General features: G+C 37.3%; 1 protein-coding gene across 5 annotated transcripts in view; it reads left to right on the forward strand.

Annotated features, from left to right (window-relative positions):
- SBF2 (SET binding factor 2) overlaps positions 1-20072 on the forward strand; it is a 463187-nt gene that overhangs the window by 408058 nt on the left and 35057 nt on the right. For 2 of the 5 annotated variants that reach the window (XM_046684984.1, XM_046684985.1), the window contains 5 exons: positions 982-1180; positions 6279-6475; positions 8927-9067; positions 9966-10061; positions 18788-18972. In XM_046684984.1, coding sequence (XP_046540940.1) covers positions 982-1180; positions 6279-6475; positions 8927-9067; positions 9966-10061; positions 18788-18972 — 818 coding nt within the window. The remainder of the gene's footprint in view (positions 1-981; positions 1181-6278; positions 6476-8926; positions 9068-9965; positions 10062-18787; positions 18973-20072) is intronic. The other 3 variants (XM_046684986.1, XM_046684987.1, XM_046684988.1) reach the window with 2 other exon arrangements.

The raw sequence follows: 20072 nt of genomic DNA on the forward strand, positions 1-20072 counted from the left end.
CAAATTATGTAATGTTCTTTGCTCCTCTGAAAATAAAAGGTCAACACAAAACTGATACCTGATAATGTATTTGCACTGTGAAGTTCACAAACTAAAATACGAAGTCTTTTATTTGTACAGATAAGCTGTTAGGTTTTTCTTTTTTCCCTGTTAATGGAAGAGAGCCATATTCTTCCTTTTCACGTTAAAATTTTGGGCACATTTCCAAAAACTTCAAAAGCTTAATTTGACTTCTCTCACTTTAAAAATAAATTAGGACAGTTTTTAACATGGAATTTTTTAGGTGGAACATGCAGTACCAATTAGGAAAATTGGGAGTTTTTTCTAATACTCTCTAAAATACTTGATTATTGTGTAAATTCTTCCACATCTAAAATCTTAAAGGATTCTGTAACCTGTGATTGCAAAATTGTGAGGGAGTTTCCCATGTATACCACATCCTCTGACAAAAATATTTCCACAAAAAAGTATAACTTCTTCATGCCTCTCTAAGAAAGGTCTTTTCCCGCTAGTGAACTTCTGCTTAATCTAGAAATTTCTAATAAAAGTTTATGTTCTGAAAAGTTAACTGAAACCTGGGTGATGAATTTGTGTGGTGATTGTATTAAATATTAATTTTACTGATGGGTTAGCCTCTGACAAAGTTTGAGTGTTTATTCTATAGAGTCCTAAATAGAAGTCACTACACTTTGGCATTGATAAGCAAGCCTGACTGAAACAGAAAAATATGGGTTAATTTCTCTGACATTTTAAGTTAATTGAGCTCCTGATGTCTTATTTCCTGACTATCCATTGCAATTTTAATTTGTGTTTGAGCATAATGACTCCTCCTCGTAGAGGTTATATGATTTACTTTGTGATGCACAGTGTCCCTGTGGCCCTAATATAAATCTCTCTTGGTTTAAGGATCCTTTCAAAAGAAAGTTTTTAATCCTTTCCTGAGCTCTATCATTTCTCCCAAACCTGTTTCTGCCATCCCAGTTTCAGATGACAGCGAACTCCCCACAAGCACCACTCTGAAGGCCTCCGAGAAGTCCACAATGGAACAGTTAGTGGAAAAAGCTTGTTTCAGAGACTATCAGCGTTTAGGTTTGGGAACCATAAGTGGCAGCTCTTCTCGCTCAAAACCAGAGTATTTTCGAATCACTGCTTCCAACAGGATGTATTCACTCTGCCGGAGGTAAGACTGTTATGGGCTCCAAAGGGAGACCTTCTTTCCTTTCTTCTCTTTGAGTCTTGAATGGGCTATTTGCATCTGTAGCCCAGAGAGAGAGGAAAATGCCAGAAAATAAGAGCAAGGTCCCCAGAGATAGGTGTTCTGGAAGCACTACAGTTATTTCATTTTAAATGACAATTTAAATTTACAAATAACGATGTGAAACTTGAGAAACAAGTTGGGAATATAGTTTGAGATTTGGGTCAAAGAAAAATTTTGCATTAAGTCCTGAAAGGCTGTGATTCTGTTGAGTGCGCAGTAGTTTTCCTGAATACTCTGTCTTTCTAACACATTTCTCTTTGTAGGTGAGTGTAAGTGGTGGTGTCAGGGGTGTGATGTCCTGCTGTCTGGGAAGCTTGCTATCGAAATCATGCCTGCCAGTGAGAAAAAAGGCCTCACTTACCATTTCAGTCTGTCAGAAACAAAATAAAATTTTAATAGACCACTTATTAGAACACTTGTTATATAAAGCGTTTGTGATGATATATGTCCCTCAAGCTATTGGAAGGAAGAAAATAGAATAATAAAAAATACTCCGAAAGAAGGCTAGAAAGGAGAGAAAAGGGAATGTGGAACAGGTGGAACAAATAGAAAGCAAATAGTAACATGGTAAATTTAAATTCAAATATATCGGTAATTACGTTACTTATAAGTTGACTAAATGTTCCAGCTAAAAGAAAAAGATTGTTAGAATTTTTTTAGAGCTTTATGCTGCTTTTAAGGGATATATTAATATACAAGAATATAAAAAGGTTGAAAGTAAAAGAACAGAACAAATACCCCATGCAAAACTATCTTTACAAAAGCTGTTGTCACTACATGAATATCAAAGTAGATTTTACCAGCAGTAAAGAAGGATGATTCATAATGACAAAGGTTCATTTCACACACAATTATGACCAAGTGGAGTTTATTATAAGAATACAGAACTGGCTTGACAATTGAAAGGTAATCAGTATAATTTACCACGTTAAAAGAATTAAGAGGGAAAATATGTTTATTATATACGGAAAATCATTTTATAAAACATAATATACATTAGTGATTAAAAAAAAGCTCTTAGCAAGTTAGAAATACAAGGCAAGCTCCTTAATCTAGTAAGTGTCTAAGAAAATCCTACAGCAAAACTTAATTAATGCTAAGATATTGAAAACTTTTACTCTGAGATCAAGACAAGACAAGAATGCCCACTATCACCACTTGTATTCAGCGTTGCACTAGAAGCCCTAGGAAGTGCAGAAAAACTAGAAAAGTAAATAATAAAAAGTATAAAGATTGAAAAGAAAGAAAACTATCATTATTCACAGATTGCTTGATTATGTATATATAGAAAATCTGAAGGAATCTACAGATAAACTTTTAAAATTAACAAGTGAACTTAGTAAGATCATTGGTACAAGGTCATTATACAAAAATTAGTCATATATATACCAAAAACAAATAATTAAAAAGTGAAATTTTAAGTGATGTTATTTTGGTACTACTGATACTATTTAGAGTTACCACTAAAAAACCTTAAATATTTAGGAATAATCTAATAAAAGATGTATAAGACCTCTACACAGAACAGTCAGAATCATATTGAGGATCATTTAAGGATATAAATAGATATTTCATGTTCTTGGATTAGAATAGTCAGTGCTCTAAAACTATAATTTCTCCAGAAATTGATCTATAGATTCAATGTAGTCCCAATCAAAATCCCAGCAAAATGTTTACAGAAATTGAAAAGATGATTCTAAGGGTTATATAAAAATGCAAAAGACCAAGAGTAGTCAGGATAGTTATAGAATAACACTACAGGATATTAAGACTTTTTATAAAGCTACAGTAATTAAGACACTATGGGATTGGTGCAAGGATAGACAAACAGATCATTTGGAGCAAAATACGGAATATAGAAACAGTTCAACATATATGAACACTTAATTGAAAATAAACATAGCACTTAAGAGCAGTGGATAAAAGATGTTTTTTCAACAAATAGTGCTAGCTATCCATATGAGAAAAAAAAAATTTTGACCCCTACTTTACACCCCATTGATCCTGTAGATCTACATGTAAAAGGCTAAAACAAAGCTTCTAGAAGATAGGAGAATATCTTCATGACCTTGAAGTAGGGAGAGATTTCTTAGGACAGGAAAAGCACTATGCATAAAGTAAAAGATTGATGAATTAAGAACTTCTGTACATAAGAAGATAACATTAAGAAAGTAAAAAGGCAATAAAAAGTGACAGGAGACTTAAACAGGCACCTCATAAAAGAGGATATTGTGGCAGCCAAGAAAAGAATAGGTTGAAAAGATGCTCAGCCTGTTATTCTTCAGATAAATGCAAATTAAAGCCCCAATGAGACTACTTTATACCTGCAAAAATGGCTTGAATTTAGAGGACCAACAATACAAAATGCTAGTAAGAGTGTCGAGCAAATGGAACTCTTGATTATTGCTGGTGGGACTGTAAATTGGTTAAACAACTTTGGAAAGCTGTCTACCAGCATCTAATAAGCATTTACTCCTAGATGTTTAATATTGAATGAAATTAGATCTAATAAAATTCTACTCCTGGGGCCAGCCCCGTGGCTGAGTGGTTAAGTTCACATGCTCCACTTCAGCGACCCAGGATTTCGCCAGTTTGGATCCTGGGTGCAGACATGGCACTGCTCATCAGGCCATGCTGAGGTGGTGTGCCACATAGCACAACTGGAAGGACCTACAACTAGAATATACAACTATGTACTGGGGGGCTTTGGGGAGAAGAAGAAGAAGAAAGAAAAAAGATTGGCAACAGATATTAGCTCAGGTGCCAATCTTTAAAAAAAAAATATTCTGCTCCTAGATGGAGTAGAATTTCCAGTGGAAATGCATTTGTGCTCCCAAAAGACATCTGCAAGGATGTTCATGGCAACATTCTTCTTACATAGTCAAGAACTAGAAACTACTCAAAGTTGACAATAGAAGAATGGATAAATAAATAGTAGTGTGATCACGTAGTGAGATACTATACAGCAATGAAAATGAGCAAACTGCAGCTGTATACAATAACATGGATGAATCTCACAGACATAATGTTGAGCAAAAGAAGCCAGACACAAAAGAATAAATCCTGTTGGTTCCTTTTTTCTAAAATTCAAAATCAGGCAAAACTCATCCATGTTGTTGGTAGTCAAGGATAGTGATAATCTTGGAGGAGGAGGGAGAGAGGGTAATTGGGAGGAGACACAAAGGGATCTTATTGGATGCTGGTAATGGTCCATTTCTTGACCTAGGTGGTAGTGATACAGATTTCTTTTTGTGTTCTTTCATTTATGTTTCGAGCGTTTGTAAGTGTGTTATTCTTTGATTAAAATCTTTCCACAGCAACTCCAGAAGCCCAGTCTACCTCTTGAGGCTTACTGTGGAGCCCAGGACTGATGGCTCCAGGTGGCAGGGTAAATAGATGTGTCTTTCATTGCTCAGTGAGACTGGTACTGAGTAGCTTCTGTTGATCTTCGGGCTCAACAGTTTGCCCCAGCACCAGTGGCTATCCAGCTGTCACTCAGGTCCATGCCTGGGAGCAGGAAGGTCTTAGATCCTGTGTGTAGCAGAGCATGGTCTGTGGTGCTCCTGTCCTGTGGAAGGAGAGGACAGCCACTATAGGGGACAGGGAGTGAAGGGGTGTGCTGTTTCTCTCCCAGTTACTGAAATGACACCTGAAGCCATTAAGCATTACTCCCTTATCTAATACACAAAATCATTGTATCTGGAAGCAAGTCAGGGGAAAACAGATATTAAAGTGGAATTAGAAATAGAGGGCCCTAATAATGCAACTGCTTTCCCAGTCTTTGTGAATGATTAGTCTACAGTTAGGATTCCTTATCAGTTTGTAGTATTAGAAAAATACGGCCTATAACTTCCTAAAGCAGCAAAATGCTAGGCTTTCAGAATGCCTCCAAGTTATCTCTGGTCGAGTATGGAGGGTTAGTTTGGCATTCACTAAAGTCGTGGAAGGTTATGATTTACATGACCATACACTAGATTGCCTCTCCCTCCTCCTTCCTCAGCAGTGGGTTATAGCAAGTTAAGGAATTAGAAGTTCTGGAAAACAGATAGTTGTGATGATTGCACAATATGGTGAATGTGCTGAATGTCACTGATTTGTACACTTAAAAATCATTAAAATGTTAAATTTTATGTTAGGTGTATTTTACCACAATAAAAAAATCACCCACATGCACAAAAAATATGGGATCAGAAGTCGAGAGGTTATTAATGTGAAATCTCTTTAGTGTACTATTTCTAAATAAACTAAAGGAAAGAAATGACTCTGAAACCTGCCTATCTTGTTGTACTTACTAATCTGTAAAAACAAGGTTCTCTTGTCTGTTTTTTGTTTTCCCAATATCATATCCTGTAACTTTATGAGCTAATCTTTTTTTTAATTATCAATACATAGTGTTAATAAAATATTTAAGCTCACCTTGACACTTGAACATATTGTTCTCATATCAAAAGTCCTTTGGTTTTGATATTTAATCCTTTCACCATCACAGGCAGTGTAATATTAGTGTACTCCATTCTCTGTTGTCATTCAGCAATCTAATGAGTTGACAGTTTGACTTGTAATTCTTGTAAAGTTGACATTAATACGTTAATCTTAAGATCTTTATTTCAAGCTGACAAAAACTAGTATATGAGACAAGGGAAATCATCAGTTTAACAGAGGCCTTTTTAACAATCCTATATAACATTTTTATTTTCTAAGCTTAGGTTATTCAGCAAAAGTCTGCAGTATCACTGAAGGGGGCTTATTTCAAAAAAACTACAGACTAGTGGATGAGTTAGCTGTTTTCATCATCTAGGCCTTTTCTTCTGAACCCCTGAAGAACTGAGTTGAAACTAAATTCCAAGTTTTGAAATATATGTCTTACCCTTCAACCAATATGTTTCTGAGTCTTAGAAAATCACCATATTTTGATTTTCATATTCTTGTATTCTCTCTCTCCCCATTTGCCTTCCCTTCTCCTCTCCCCATCCCTCCTCACCCACCCAAATCGTTCTTTCTCCCTTCCGTGTCCCTGAAGCTATCCTGGCCTTTTAGTTGTACCTCAAGCTGTACAGGACAGCAGTTTACCAAGAGTAGCCCGCTGCTATCGACACAATCGCCTGCCTGTTGTGTGTTGGAAGAACTCAAGAAGCAGTACCCTGCTCCTCCGAGCTGGAGGATTCCATGGGAAGGGAGTAGTCGGTCTTTTCAAATCTCAGAACTCCCCTCAGGCAGGTAAGCATTTCTCTACAGCATGATGACGATCCTTTCACTTCAGAGTATTCCTAGAAATAAAGATAGTAAAATCTGGGAATTCCAGTTGTGCCCTTTCATTAAGTGTCTCACGTGTAGACTTTTCCACTGTGTTATATACAACATGTACAACTTAAACAGGAACTACACCTGACACTATGGGACTCCACCTTGAATTTGACATCTTACTTAATATGTCTGTCTATTTTTGGATTTTAATAGAAATTAACATGAGTCTTTGATTCTAGGCTATTTTCGTTTCAACAAACCAGAGTATCCACAGATGGAAACTAGATTATACTAATCTTTTTCTTTTCTTCAGGGAAGCGTCCAAATATATTTAGCAGCTTCAGAGGCAAGTAGGGATTCTGTCCCACATGATATGAGACACCCTCTCTCATTCCTACAAGTCACATGCACACACAAAAACAAGTCAGCAAACTAATGACCAAAATGCTGCTTTAGGAGCTCAGAGGCAAAGAGGTTTTTAGAAAGCTAGACAGTGGCCAAAAAACTTCAGAAAACAGAAATCGTAAGTGCTCCTGTTTCTTTTTCTGAGGATATTTTTGAACACCATGTCTGAGATCTTGAAGTCAGTCAAGAGCTATATTTTGCTGACCTTCCTCATAACTTCTAGCTTATAGTAGATGCTCAATAAAATTAAACAATGGACCACTAAGATATCAGATCCAATCTCTTTAGAAATGAGGTAACTCAAGTTCTATGGTTCAGCAGATAGAATCATGTGCTTTTTAATATTTCTTCTTTATTCTCATCCATTTCCCTCCTGAAAGTTAAAAGTTGGCCAGTGTGTTTTTGATCATTCAGTTGACTGAGGGAAGCACACACACAACACTATATTATTATTATTATTATTGTTACTATTATTATTATTATTATTCACCTGGCTTAGAGTCTCAACATTGGTGTAATTGAAGGCACTTGGCTTTTAACTGTTTCTGCCCTGAGGAATCTTTCCAAGCCACATAGTAGGTATAATAGAACACAGCAGATGTAAGTTACATAAAGTGAGTGAATCATCTCAGGAACATGGATGAGCATATCACTGAGCTGTTGGTTGGAAAAATTGAAAATTTTTTATTCCATTGTTTTTTCATTTTCTTAATCTAATATAATTTTACTATATTTCATATTTTTGATCTCACACATTTTTTCTCATTTTAATAGCTTTGAAATCAGGATGCATCTTACAATTGATGTGATCAGAAAGAATTATGTCATATTTTAAGTGGCAGAGTTTTTTATTCTTATTACATAAAATAATGGTGCATCTTATAATTGATGACATCTTAAGTTTATAAAATATAATTGGCATCTTAAAGATGATAAAATCTAATAATATATTACTAATTCTTTATTTCCTATTCAGATTGTAAGAAAATTTGTTAATATCTATTGTCCTTCTAGTGAGTCCCTCCTGATGCCTCTTTAAAATGCCTGGGCCAATTTCAGTGATACTGTTTTACTCCACACAAACCACACTGAGACTCCCTCCAACCCAAAATTGCTCTCACAATTGTTTCCGTCTGTGCATACTTTTTGCCCCTCTTTTATTTTTTATTTATTTGTTTATTTTGCAGGGGGAATATTCACCCTAAGCTAACATCTGTTGACAATCTTCCTCCTTTTTTCTTCCTTTTCCCCCAACAAAGCCCCAGTGCATAGTTGTGTATAGTCATGTGTTCTTCTTATTCTTCTGTGTGAGCCACCACCACAACATGGCTACTGACAGACGAGTGGTGTAGTTCCACACCCAGGAACCAAACCCAGGCCACCAAAGCAGAGGGTGCCAAACTTTGACCGCTGGGCCATCAGGGCTGGCTCTTTTTGCCCATCTTTTAGAAGGACCAGGGAATCTACCAGTAGCTGCTGCTGTCTTCTGCCCATCTTCCTCCACTCTTCCTACAATAAACCCCTACAAGTTCATGTCCCCAGTTAGGCCTATGTGGCAGAATTGGAATAAAGCTACTGGTATTGGGAAGTTCTCACTTCTGCCTGTTTTGGGATGCCAAGGGAACCCACTCTGTCCTCTGCTCCCAAACAGTAGCATGGATGGGATGGTTGGGGGAGATCATCAAGGAGATGATGTCTTTTGTGAATCTTCATTTTGAATTGTTTGGCTAATGAGAAACTACACCTGTGCTTGGAAAGATAGCCCTCTGCTGTTTTCCAGACCTGGGCTCTTTCTGGGAGGATGATGAGGCAATCAAGAAGTAGGTGTGGTGAAACCAATATCATGGGAGGATTAGCTGTTTGATAGTTTGGAGCTTTAATTGGGACTGGTTCCCATATTTAGGTGTGGTGACTTGGACACTGTATATAGAAAGAATAAACAAAGTACGTATAGATATAAAAACCTCTTTTATTAATATAGAGGCAGTTTGTTTTATTCAATATCTTTTCCTTTTATAGCTCCTACCTCCTCTTTAGAATCTTCCAGTAGCATAGAACAAGAAAAGTACTTGCAAGCCTTACTGAATGCAGTTTCTGTCCATCAGAAACTCAGTGGCAATAACACCCTTACTGTCAGGCCAGCACTTGCTCTGTCTCCAGGTAAGATTTGATAATGCTTTTCTTCTTGACAGCTGTGAAAGGTCAGATTCATTCCTAGGGTTTGTCTCTTTAGTTATTTGCACTGTTTTGTCAACATGACCCCTCAAAGTTTTACCTTGTGGGGCTATAACTTTAGTTCCTTTTACTTAGAAGGCAGGGTACCGCTATTAGTTTCTAGTAAACTTAGTAACCAAATTTCGAGATTCAAGTATTTCTTTTTTAAAAGAGTAATAGGGGAGGAGGTGGGGAACATAAGGTCATCTGGGGTTTTTTTCCTAGAATTTGTTTTACATAGACTTTAAAATACTGTTACAAAGTTGAATGGATAAGTTGAACATCTGTTTATTAAAAGTATATTTATTAAAATCATCATTTTTTAAGTTTGAAATTCCAAAAATTTCTGCAGCCTTTTATGATTTGCAGTACAGTTTGTTTTCACTAGATTTGGATGAAGCCATTAAGACTTGTACTAATATTTTGTTTCAGTTATCATGTGATGGAACCCCAAAGGGTTCATGTAGAGGTAACCCTAATGTGTTAGACACAGGAGCATGTGACTTGAGAAGCTGGTCTCCCTGGCTTAATCAGCTATTTGAATTAGCTCAACATAAGCAGAAAGTGGCTTTTCTTGTAAAGTAACACCATGCATGCCTTGCTTCATTTATCATTAAATTCTCTGATTGCACTTGCCAAACCTAACTCTCTGTAATCTTGCAAATGTGTGTATCTTTGAGGAAATAGTAACAGTGCCTTGTTAGCTCTGTTGAAGCTTTGGGTACTTAAAAAGTACAATGTTTGGCAGCAATTAGACATGCTACCCATGAAGATAACTTTTTGTCATTTGAGTAATGTTAACCCGAACGACATGGTTTTTGTTCTTCTTTTTGGCTGACTTTAGGGACTGAAAGGAGGACTTCAAGAATGTCCACTGTGCTTAAGCAGGTAGTGCCAGGACATTTGGATGTAAACCCATCCAATAGCTTTGCTCGAGGAGGTTAGTAAGATTGATTTTATGACTGAGCACTGATACAACCTTAAAAGCAGAAAACTTTTTTCTAGATAGTGATACTTTAAATCAACTGATTATGGTTCAAATTGTTCTTAATTACCCTTTTCTGAAGGAATGATCAGATTTGTTACTAGCATGGTGACAGATGAGTTAAGCCTTGTGGGACAAGAGGTATAATAATTGCTGAAATCTTATCTGTTGGTGGGTTTGGAAGCATTGGGAGGTGAGGGGAGCATGTCTAAATGGTGAATCAGCCCTGGGAGCACTCCATGATGCTTCAGGTTTCCGGGGTAGAAGGGCTGATCACAGAAACATAAACAGCTAGAGAGAAGTGATCCCAGACCCAAGGGCTGTACCTCCAATACCGGTTATGTTTACTCCTGTTCTCTGAAATGCTGGTTTGGGGAATAAGAGAGAATGATATCCAGGTTACTCTTTCCTCTGGACTGTAGCTGCTGGTGTGAGGAAATAGAGAAAGGCTGAATATGGCTCTTTTAGCTCCAAAGAGTGGCCTACTTTTGTCTCTGGAGGTTTGTGTTGGGTTTTTTTTACTTTGCAAAGGAAATTCCAGACCAGGTATCTGGATTGTAAAGTCCCACTGCTTCACAATAGAGTCATAGAATCTTAGAATCTTCCTCTCACCTGCATGCAATGCTGAATCCCCTTGAAAACATACCAAGTGAGTGATCTTGGTTCTACTTGAACACCGTCCGTGGTGGGAAACTCATTTCTTCCCAAAAGTAGTCCCTTTTGTTTGTAAGCAACTTTATTTGTTAGAAAATTCTTTCTCATATTGATCTAAAAATCTACCACCATGTAACTTTTACATATTGACCCTAGCTCTGCCCTCTAAAGTGAGAAAATTCTAAATCTAATCTCCCTCACTACAGCCCTTCAGATTTAAAAACCATTCTCATCTTTTCTCTCTGAGAACTTTCATTAACTCTAAATATTCCCAATTCAAATAGTTGCAGTCCACTCACCATCTTTGTCATTCTGTGTATTCGCCACAGAACTGAACTCATGCAGCCTGAGATTACCTTAGATATGAGGACAGCCCCATCACTCCGTTGACCCTGTTGAGATTAATATCATTTGAAATCGCTTTGTCTGCTTCACGGGTGCTATTGTTCTTAACAGCCTTGAGGGTTAGTTTTTGGACCTAAATATACTATACTATACCTACAAAATTTCATCTTTTTTGGTATGGATTATTTTTTTAGACCTTTGGATCTTGATTGTGTCCACCAGTGTATTAGCTGTTTTCCCAAGCCTCTTGTCATCCACAGATTTCATCACTGTTCTCATGTGATTTGTTGTTTAAAAGAATGTTGAACAAACCACAGCTAAGGACAAAAGCCTTCAGCAAAGTAATATAGAAGCCTCTCTGAAGAAAGAGACTTATCTGTTAATCTATACTGGTTATTAGTCCTCCTACTAAAACTCACCTGGCCCATATTTCTAAATCTCTCCGAATCTCTTTAATCTAATATTTGCCAATCTTTCAAACTGTTAATTGTATCACAGAAGATTTTATGGTTAGTTTAGCATGACTCATCATAGGAATTAGTCCTTTTTCGTAAGTAATCATAAATAGTCCATTAATAACCTGTTTTAGAATTTGGTTTAGAATCAACATGAAGGCTTTATTTTACAAAATACTCTTTTTTCCCTTTTGAAAACCAAGATGACTATGCACATCTCCTGGCAGTCATATTGGTTCTTTGGATACTTTTTTTCCTACCTCATTAGAACTTTCTGCAATTGCAGGATTTCCTGAAAGCTTTCAACCTTCCTCAGTCATCTTCCTAATTAGGCCTTAAAGTCATTGTATTAGTTTTTTAGAGCTACTGTAACAAAGAGCCACACACTGTGTGGCCTAAACAACTATTGTCTCAAAGTTCTGGAGGCTAGAAGTCTGAAATCAAGATATTGTCAGAGTTGGTTCCTTCTGAGGGCTGTGAGGAAGAATCTTTTCATACCTTTCCACTGGCTTCTGGAGGTTTGCTGGCAATCTTTGGCATTCGTTAGCTTGTGGAAGCATCACCCAGATCTCTGCCTTCATCTTCACATGACATTCTCCCTGTGTATCTGTCTCCAAATTTCCCTGTTTTATAAGGACAGAAATCATACTGAATTAGGAGCCCACCTCACTCCAGTATGACCTCATCTTAACAACTAATTACATCTGCAACAATTCTGTTTCCAAATAAGGTCATATTCTGAGTATCCATCCTAATTGGGTGTTAGCACCACAACATATAAATTTAGGGGGTGGGGAACACAGATCACCCATAACATTCATATATGACTTTTTTTGGACTTTTAAAAATACTATTGTTTTAAAGTTTAGGATACAAACCTCATTCTTCTCATCATTTCTTTCTTGGTGAATATGAACTAAAAGATAATGCAGTGGCTTTCTCCTAAGGTTCCTGGTATTCCTTCTGTCAGATTTGGTCCAAGGTTGCAGTTCCTCTTATTGCTTCATTTACCGTCTGAAAGTTTATATTGTTGGCAAGGCACAGCTTTTCCATTCAGCTTTTGGGAGAATGCAGCTTCCAGCACAGGTCTGGTTAGTTGAAGCCCTCTCACCCCACACCCTGCTCTTGTGTTTTGCCTTGAAAACTTCATCAAGAACATGTGACCTAGTCTTCCATTTGGCCAGGTGACCTATAATATAAATTTTAGCTGCAAAATTGTCTCTCCTTCTATGTAGGTACCTAAGGCTCATGGATATTCACCGATCTATTTCGACTGCATTATCTTCTGTTTTTTTATATTGGCCTCAGACTCATGGCTTTTTTTAGACAAGGGGATCCCCACTAATGGTTACATTCTAATTATGAGTCCATTCTTTACTCTTCTCAAAGATACCTGGAAAGCTATATTTACCTCTTAAGGTTAAAATCTTCTATTTAATTTGTTTCTGACCCATTATATGCACAATGAGGCCATAATTATTATTTCTGACACCCTTCCCAAATATTTTCTTCTGAAAATTACTGTGAACTTAGTATGTTTCCTTATGAGTTTTTTTGCCCCTAACCAGATGCCCATCATTCTGGTGTTTTAAGCTAAGATCCCGAAATGCAAATCTCATTCTTTTTGCTCTATTTCTTAATTCTTCACTCCTAAAGCCAAATCTTCCAAGATCTCAGTCATTAATTGGAAGATGAGATACTTCTATTTCCTGGCACCTTCAGCTGCTTCTGTGATCCCTAGAGCTTCTTCCATTGTCTTTTCTGATAGTGTCATTTCGTCTCATATAGAGTAGCAGGAATGGACTGGAGCAAGCAAGTTTGGGAAGTCTCAGAAGATTCCCTATTAACATGAACATGGCAGGCAGACACACACTCACATTGGCCAGGGCAAGACTAGGTGTAGACACTCGCGTGCCCTGCAGGTAGTTCGTTTCCTTGTTCCTGCCCTCAAGTACAGTCTCTTCATTCTTGCCGAGCGCTAGGTACCGCTTCCGCAGAGGCTCCTCATTGATCCTGTATGGGAAGAGCCTCCTAGCTCTAAATCTTCCTCTTAGCCTTCTCCTTTTTTGCTCTTCTGTGTATTTTCACTGTTTTTTATTCCTTTCTTTGTCAAAGAATCTTACTTCCTGTTTCCTTCTGATGTTATTTCCACTGTGTGCCTTTCCCCCTCTGATGAACCAGAGTCTAGACTGACCTGCACCTTCTCCTTAACCGTTTTTTCAGTCAGGGTGTTCACTTTGCATTCAGCAAGCATGTTGATGACTTCCCACGATAGGGGAAGCAACCTGTTTTACACACGAACCAGTTAAGAAAAAAATGAAGATGTGAATAGATCACATTGTTTTTCATTTAAAATTAAAATAGCTTTTGAGCCCCATGGGGAAAACACATATACTTACAACTTGGATAAATTATTTTGCTGAGTAGAAAAATGCCATGAGAAAATTGGTACTCCCTCTTAAATACAAAAATATAAAAGCTGGTATATTTGAGAAGTAGCCACGTGGAGGCAGCTTTTAACTTTTCCTCGTTTACATTTCTATGGCCCTTTAAGTTCCTCTACATGTGTTATTTTATCCGTGAAATAACCTCCAGAGTAGGTATTATAAGAGGCTCTGAGAGATGAAGTGAATTGGCCAAGGTCACTTAGCAAATAACAGAACTGGGACTAGGATTAGTTCAGTCCATTTCAGTGCAGCATTCACTGAGTATAGCTTGTATCTCATGCACTGTGCTAGGCATCAGGGCACATTGATAAATGCGGTACCCCATCCCCATATCCAATCCAAGCATTCTTTCCTTTCTCTCCTTTGTCAGAACAGAGTGGAGGGAACACCACCAGTGCTTCGGAAACATTCCTGCTCTAAACAACAGTGCATTCCCAAGGGTGGGATGAACTGCATCACTTCTTCACTGAAACAGTCCCCTTAGCCAGATCCTTCCGGACAGATCCAGGGTCGTATGATTGCCTAGGTGACAAGACACTAGAGTTTGGTTCAGTTATAGTCAAATTCAAACCACAGCCTTACTTCTTAGTGTGTGCTAATAAGCAATTTAGGAAACTTCTTAATTCTCCATGTCCTCATCAGTAAAATAGAGATAATAAATAGTATGTGTCTAGCTTTAGAGTAGTTACAAGGAATCAATGAAATAATATATGTAAGGCACTTAACAGTAACTGGCTGATAATAGGAGCTCAATAAATGTTAATTCCATTATTATTGTTATAGTTATTATCACTTTTGTTGCCTAATACTCTGCTGAAATGGGAGGAAAGTCTACCTTTACATTTAAATTGCCTTAAACCCAATTGCAGTTCACTGGCCTACGCCAAGAAGGTAGATGCCATATGTTCTAAGTCTAGGCCAATAACTTTCAAACTTTTTTGATTATGACTTAGAGTAAGAAATACATTTTATATCTATATGTATAGATACGTATTCATTTTCTATCACAGTTCAGGTAGGAATAAGTCGTAATGCAAAGTATATATACTAAAACAAAAGTTTCATGAAACAATATTCATCTATACCTCATGCAGTGCACATAGTACATTCAATTCTAATCTGTTTCACTTTTTCAAAAATACTGATTTGACCTACTAAAGTGATTTCACAAACCACTAAGGGGGACTCTGCAGTTTGGAAAAACACAATTCCAGGCCAGTGTTACATGCTCACGACGAATATTTGACACCTAGGAATCACTCAGGAAGCTAAGTAGACCTCACACCAATGCAATAGTGGTTTTGGTTTACATGACTGCCAGATGGGGTGACCAATTCTGAAAGCCCTCTGCTGGCCCCATATCAGTACAGATCATTTTCTCATTGCTGATTTTCTGCTATGTGATAAACACTTGGCAGTTTTTCATTAATGAGCCTCTATTTGGAGAATTCCTTCTTTTTAGTTTGTCTTAGTCTGGAAGCAAAGCTAAACTGGCCATGAAAACTCTATGAATAGCAGTGGAGCATTGTCTGATACAGTGCTGGAAGGTGCAAGGATGGCGCAAAAGATCCAGGCAGGGCTCCACTCTGCTGTCCACAGGGTTGCTGGGAGTTGGAATCTACTCAATGGCACTAACAACAAATTTAATGGTTTTTTTATTTAATGCCCTCTTTTCATTCTTTCATGGCAAATAATTGAGTTGAAGATATAGTTAGAGGACCACAACAGTTCACGGTGTGTCAATTTTCCAAAAGAAAATAATCGACGGTTGTTTTCAGTACCTGTATATCAGGCTCTCAGCATGGATATAAGAATAAATACGATTAGGTCTCTGCCCTTTAGAGCACACAATCTAGAAGAATAAAATGTGCAAATAATCACAATACCATGTGATCAGAGTTCAAATAGAGCTATCTACAACTCTGAGGACAGTCAGGAATGCTTTTCAGAGGAGTTCACATTGTTCCTGGATTTTAGGGGATAAGGAGTTTGTCAAGTAAAGAAGTGGGAGAAATCATTCCAGGCAGAGTGACTAGCATAATAAAGTGTGATGTGTTTGGGGAACTGTATCTCGGAATCAGGAACCAACCACTCAAGCTGCGCTGTAAGTGTTTAGTGTCCCATATTCCAACAGGAAAGCTCAAAACCTTGGCAGAAAGGAGAGCAGTCGGCTAGCACACAGGAGGCCTGGGCCTTTGCCCTGCCGCCCCAGGTCTGTGTTCTGTCCTGCAGTGGCACTCTGTGCAGTCAGCCAGCGCCTCTGCAGCCCTTAGCTTCCTCACTTCCCTTGGCCACTAAGCCATCAGCGCCCTGCATTTCCTGCTTCCGAAGGAGTGAGACAAATGAAAAATCATTTCTAGTGATTTTTCTTTTATGAAATTGTCATATTTTATGCAGTTTTGCAATCTATAGCTTAATCATACTGCTGTTAAGGTTTTCAATCCTGAATAAATACAGAGTCGTTTTTCTTAACTGGCTTGAATAGTCCTTTTGTTCAGGAAATAATGTAACTGTAACTTACTGCTCACCGTTTTTGTTATTACCAGATAAAGTTTGCCATAGTCACGAAACACTTTCTGTTGGAAAAAAAATATTACTCAAATTACAAAAGTATTATCTCTAATATTGCCTATCATTTTGGTGCAAGTAGGGATTTTAGGAGAAGTCATTACTTTGATCATCACAAGCTGTCCTTTAGTGGCATTGGGTATTGTCACAGGATCATGAATTTTTGCTGCTCATAACTGTCTGTTTATAGAAAATAAGTGTAATTTCCAAATGAAAAAAGAAAAAAGAAGATAGCGTGGCAATGCTTAATGCTCTACTGCAAAACATGCCCTTAGTTATTCCAAATGGTTGCTAGAGCTTTGTTCCTGATGTGATGACCTTGCTCAAGGAGCAAACGTGTTGTACAACACATAGCGTTTGCCAGTCAATCAGCCTCCTTAAGGACTAGGGCCAATGCTTTCCTAACATTTACCTCCCCCTCCCAAAATTCCTTAATTTTATTATATAAATTTGTTTCTCACCAAATGACAATCTTCAAAAGCTTATTCCATTTGGTATAATTTTTTAGTGGCCCTCTCTGCTGTGCTGTCCATTTCATTGTGCTTATAATATTTATAAACAGGTGCTGAAGTTTCATTTAACAGGCGCTCAGTTCATCTTTTTTGTGTGACTGCAGCTTTTTATTTGTTAATCAGATCTTCTACTTTTATTATATTTACATTTTTCTCCTATGTTAACTTAATTTTAAAAATTAAATAACCTATGCTTCTCTTTTGCTCTGATGTTTGCTGCTATATGCATTTCATTCCTCCTTCTGTCTTTAATCTTACCTACCAGTGCATGGGTACAGAGATAAATGTTTTACTCAGTCAAATCCCAAATCTTCAACTAAGGCAAGAGTCCATAATCAAGGTACTGTATTCTCCGTCCTGATGTGTCACTCCTTTTAACCGTCTTTGTATAAAAGCATATGTGTTACAAGTGACTTTTTTCACATTTGTTTGTCAAATTATATCCTTTATTCCCATCCACATTCTGAATTTCCTCTGTGATTCCATTTACAAAAATTTGCCATAATATATAAGACAGGCTCATAGGTTATATAGAAAGATTCATCCATGTTAAGCAGAAATCACCTACAAAACCTTTTTTTGGGAACTGGTCTCCTGAGCCTAGAAGTGCTCATAAAAAAGAGAAGTAGATGTGACATTATCATAGTGACTTTTAGTCACCTCGAAACATGGCTTGATTTAAGATTTAGCAAAGATTAAAGCTTCTCAAAGAGCCTTTCCAAATCAAGAGAAGAAAACCCACTTCAGGGAAACAGTGACAGTGTCCTGTACCCCTGTGACCACATCACTGAAGGAGCACCGCAGTCCACGGGCACTCGTAAGGGGCTCTGCTGTTTTGAAGGTGCTCTGTACTAGTCACATTTGAGACTTAGTATATGCCTTTGTGTTTGGATATTTAATATTTAATAGTCTCGTTCGCATATAGAAGTCCTTGATTTTCCTAATTAATATAATTAAGGGCAACTTATAACATGAGATTTTTCTAGCAGCTTAGCTTGGCCTTTCCTTTAGAGGACATCTGCTTCTGACTGTAAATTTTAAATAAAGCCTCCTAAAATTCTCTGAAATGCATATTACCAAATTTACAGCTTCTCACTATTTTTCATGGATATGGGAAGAAAAAGACTATAATATAATCTTTACTAGTTTAAAATTACATCATTTTGGCATGATACACAAATATTAATTCTGAATCTAGCCTCAGATTTTAGTAGGTTTAGTAACGTTCTAATTTATTTCTTAGTCTAGATTCTTGTTGAATTGACTGACTAAAGCAGAAGAATGTGCCTTACTTCTTTCATGAAGCTCTGAGAAACTGAGTTACTCCACGTTCTCCTCCCTAGGCTTCAGTATCGCCTCCTGTCCAGGCTTTTCGTTTCCCAGTGTCAGCACACTCTTTCCATTCGTGATCTTAGTATTTACTTATAAATATTGACTTTACATTAAAATATAAAAATAGGATTGACTAGGGTGACTTCTTAGACTTCAATTCTAAGATTGTGTGATTTTGAAATGCTATGTTAAATAATACTTCGGTGTTACAAAAGTAAATGACAGATAACTAATATGATCCATTATTATTTAGATTAATTAACTTACTCTTACCTTTAAAACTGTACCTACAGAGCATGCATCTTTTTCCCTATTTGGTGGCATTCCCACATCAGATTATCTCACTCAATTATTTTGGCTTTGTGAAGGTGTATGGGCAAGTCTTCGCTCTGGCACTCGCCTGATCAGCTCTCCAGCACCCTTCATTGATGTTGGCGCCCGGCTGGCCGGCAAGGATCACTCTGCCTCCTTTAGTAACAGCGCCTACCTGCAAAACCAGCTCTTGAAACGCCAAGCAGCCCTTTATATATTTGGCGAAAAATCCCAACTAAGGGTAAGATTTCTTTTTCTGACTTAGAAACTTTATGGATACATGAAGGCAGTTTATAAAATTTACCTCATAAAACAGCTTTCCTAGAAATTTTTTTTTGCAGCATGGCTTCTTAACCTGGAGTTGTTAATAATCTCAAAGAAATTTTTAGCTCATACATATGTATGTATGTATATCTACCATATATTTATATATATGTACAGATACATATACTTATGCATATTTATTAGCCATGAAAATAAGTACTTACTCATGATCATATAAAAAATTCATAAACATCAGGAATATTGGAAATAAGAAATAAGGCTATTCAGGCTGTGATTTTCCACTATCTAAGTTCAATTTCCATAGGAATCTCTGTCCATGGCACAACGGCTGGTTTTGTTGTTGTAAGCCTATTGATAAAGAAAGTTACAGCAAAGTAGAAGAGGGGAAAGAAGAGGACTATGGCACTGTGCATGGAGGCAAGGGAAGCCCAAGGCTATGTTTTCTAAGTTACATTTCTTAAAACTTCACAAAACTGTATATACAGAGACACTTGTCTTAAGACATGTCAGAAAATTCAAAATATAAGATGCTAACCAACTTTATTCTAACTTTTCAATTATTATGCTAAAGAGCACTATGCTGAGGTCCCATAAATTATAAAAATAGTCTCTACCTCCAAAAACAACAGTAATTCCTCAGGTTTAATGTTTTTGCAGTTCACACATTACAAAATAAACTTCATTACTACTGACACGTGTATGGGAAATAAAATCATTTGTTAATTCAGAAATCCTCTCAAAGTTTAGTCCACTGCTCCCGTCAGCCCTGGACTATCTAGACAGACTTTCAGTTAAACTATGGAACAGAGGCTGTGAGCAGGCTCCCACATGCTTGGTCCTCGAGATGCCAGTGACTGAGTCACCTCTTCAGAGGCAAGCTGCCTTTGTTAGCCCTTCTCCCACCACCTGGACTACTGCAGTCACTTAGTCACCAACCTCTAGGGTAGAGCGCATGAAACTGCCAGGTAATGCTCAATTTTTAAATGTGCACACATCTTCTGATACAGCAGATAATATTATATCCAGAAAATGGTTGTAATATTTTTCAACAGTAAT

The sequence above is a fragment of the Equus quagga genome, chromosome 14 (genome assembly GCF_021613505.1).
Source record: "Equus quagga isolate Etosha38 chromosome 14, UCLA_HA_Equagga_1.0, whole genome shotgun sequence".
In the NCBI taxonomy this organism is placed as follows: Eukaryota; Metazoa; Chordata; class Mammalia; order Perissodactyla; family Equidae; genus Equus; species Equus quagga.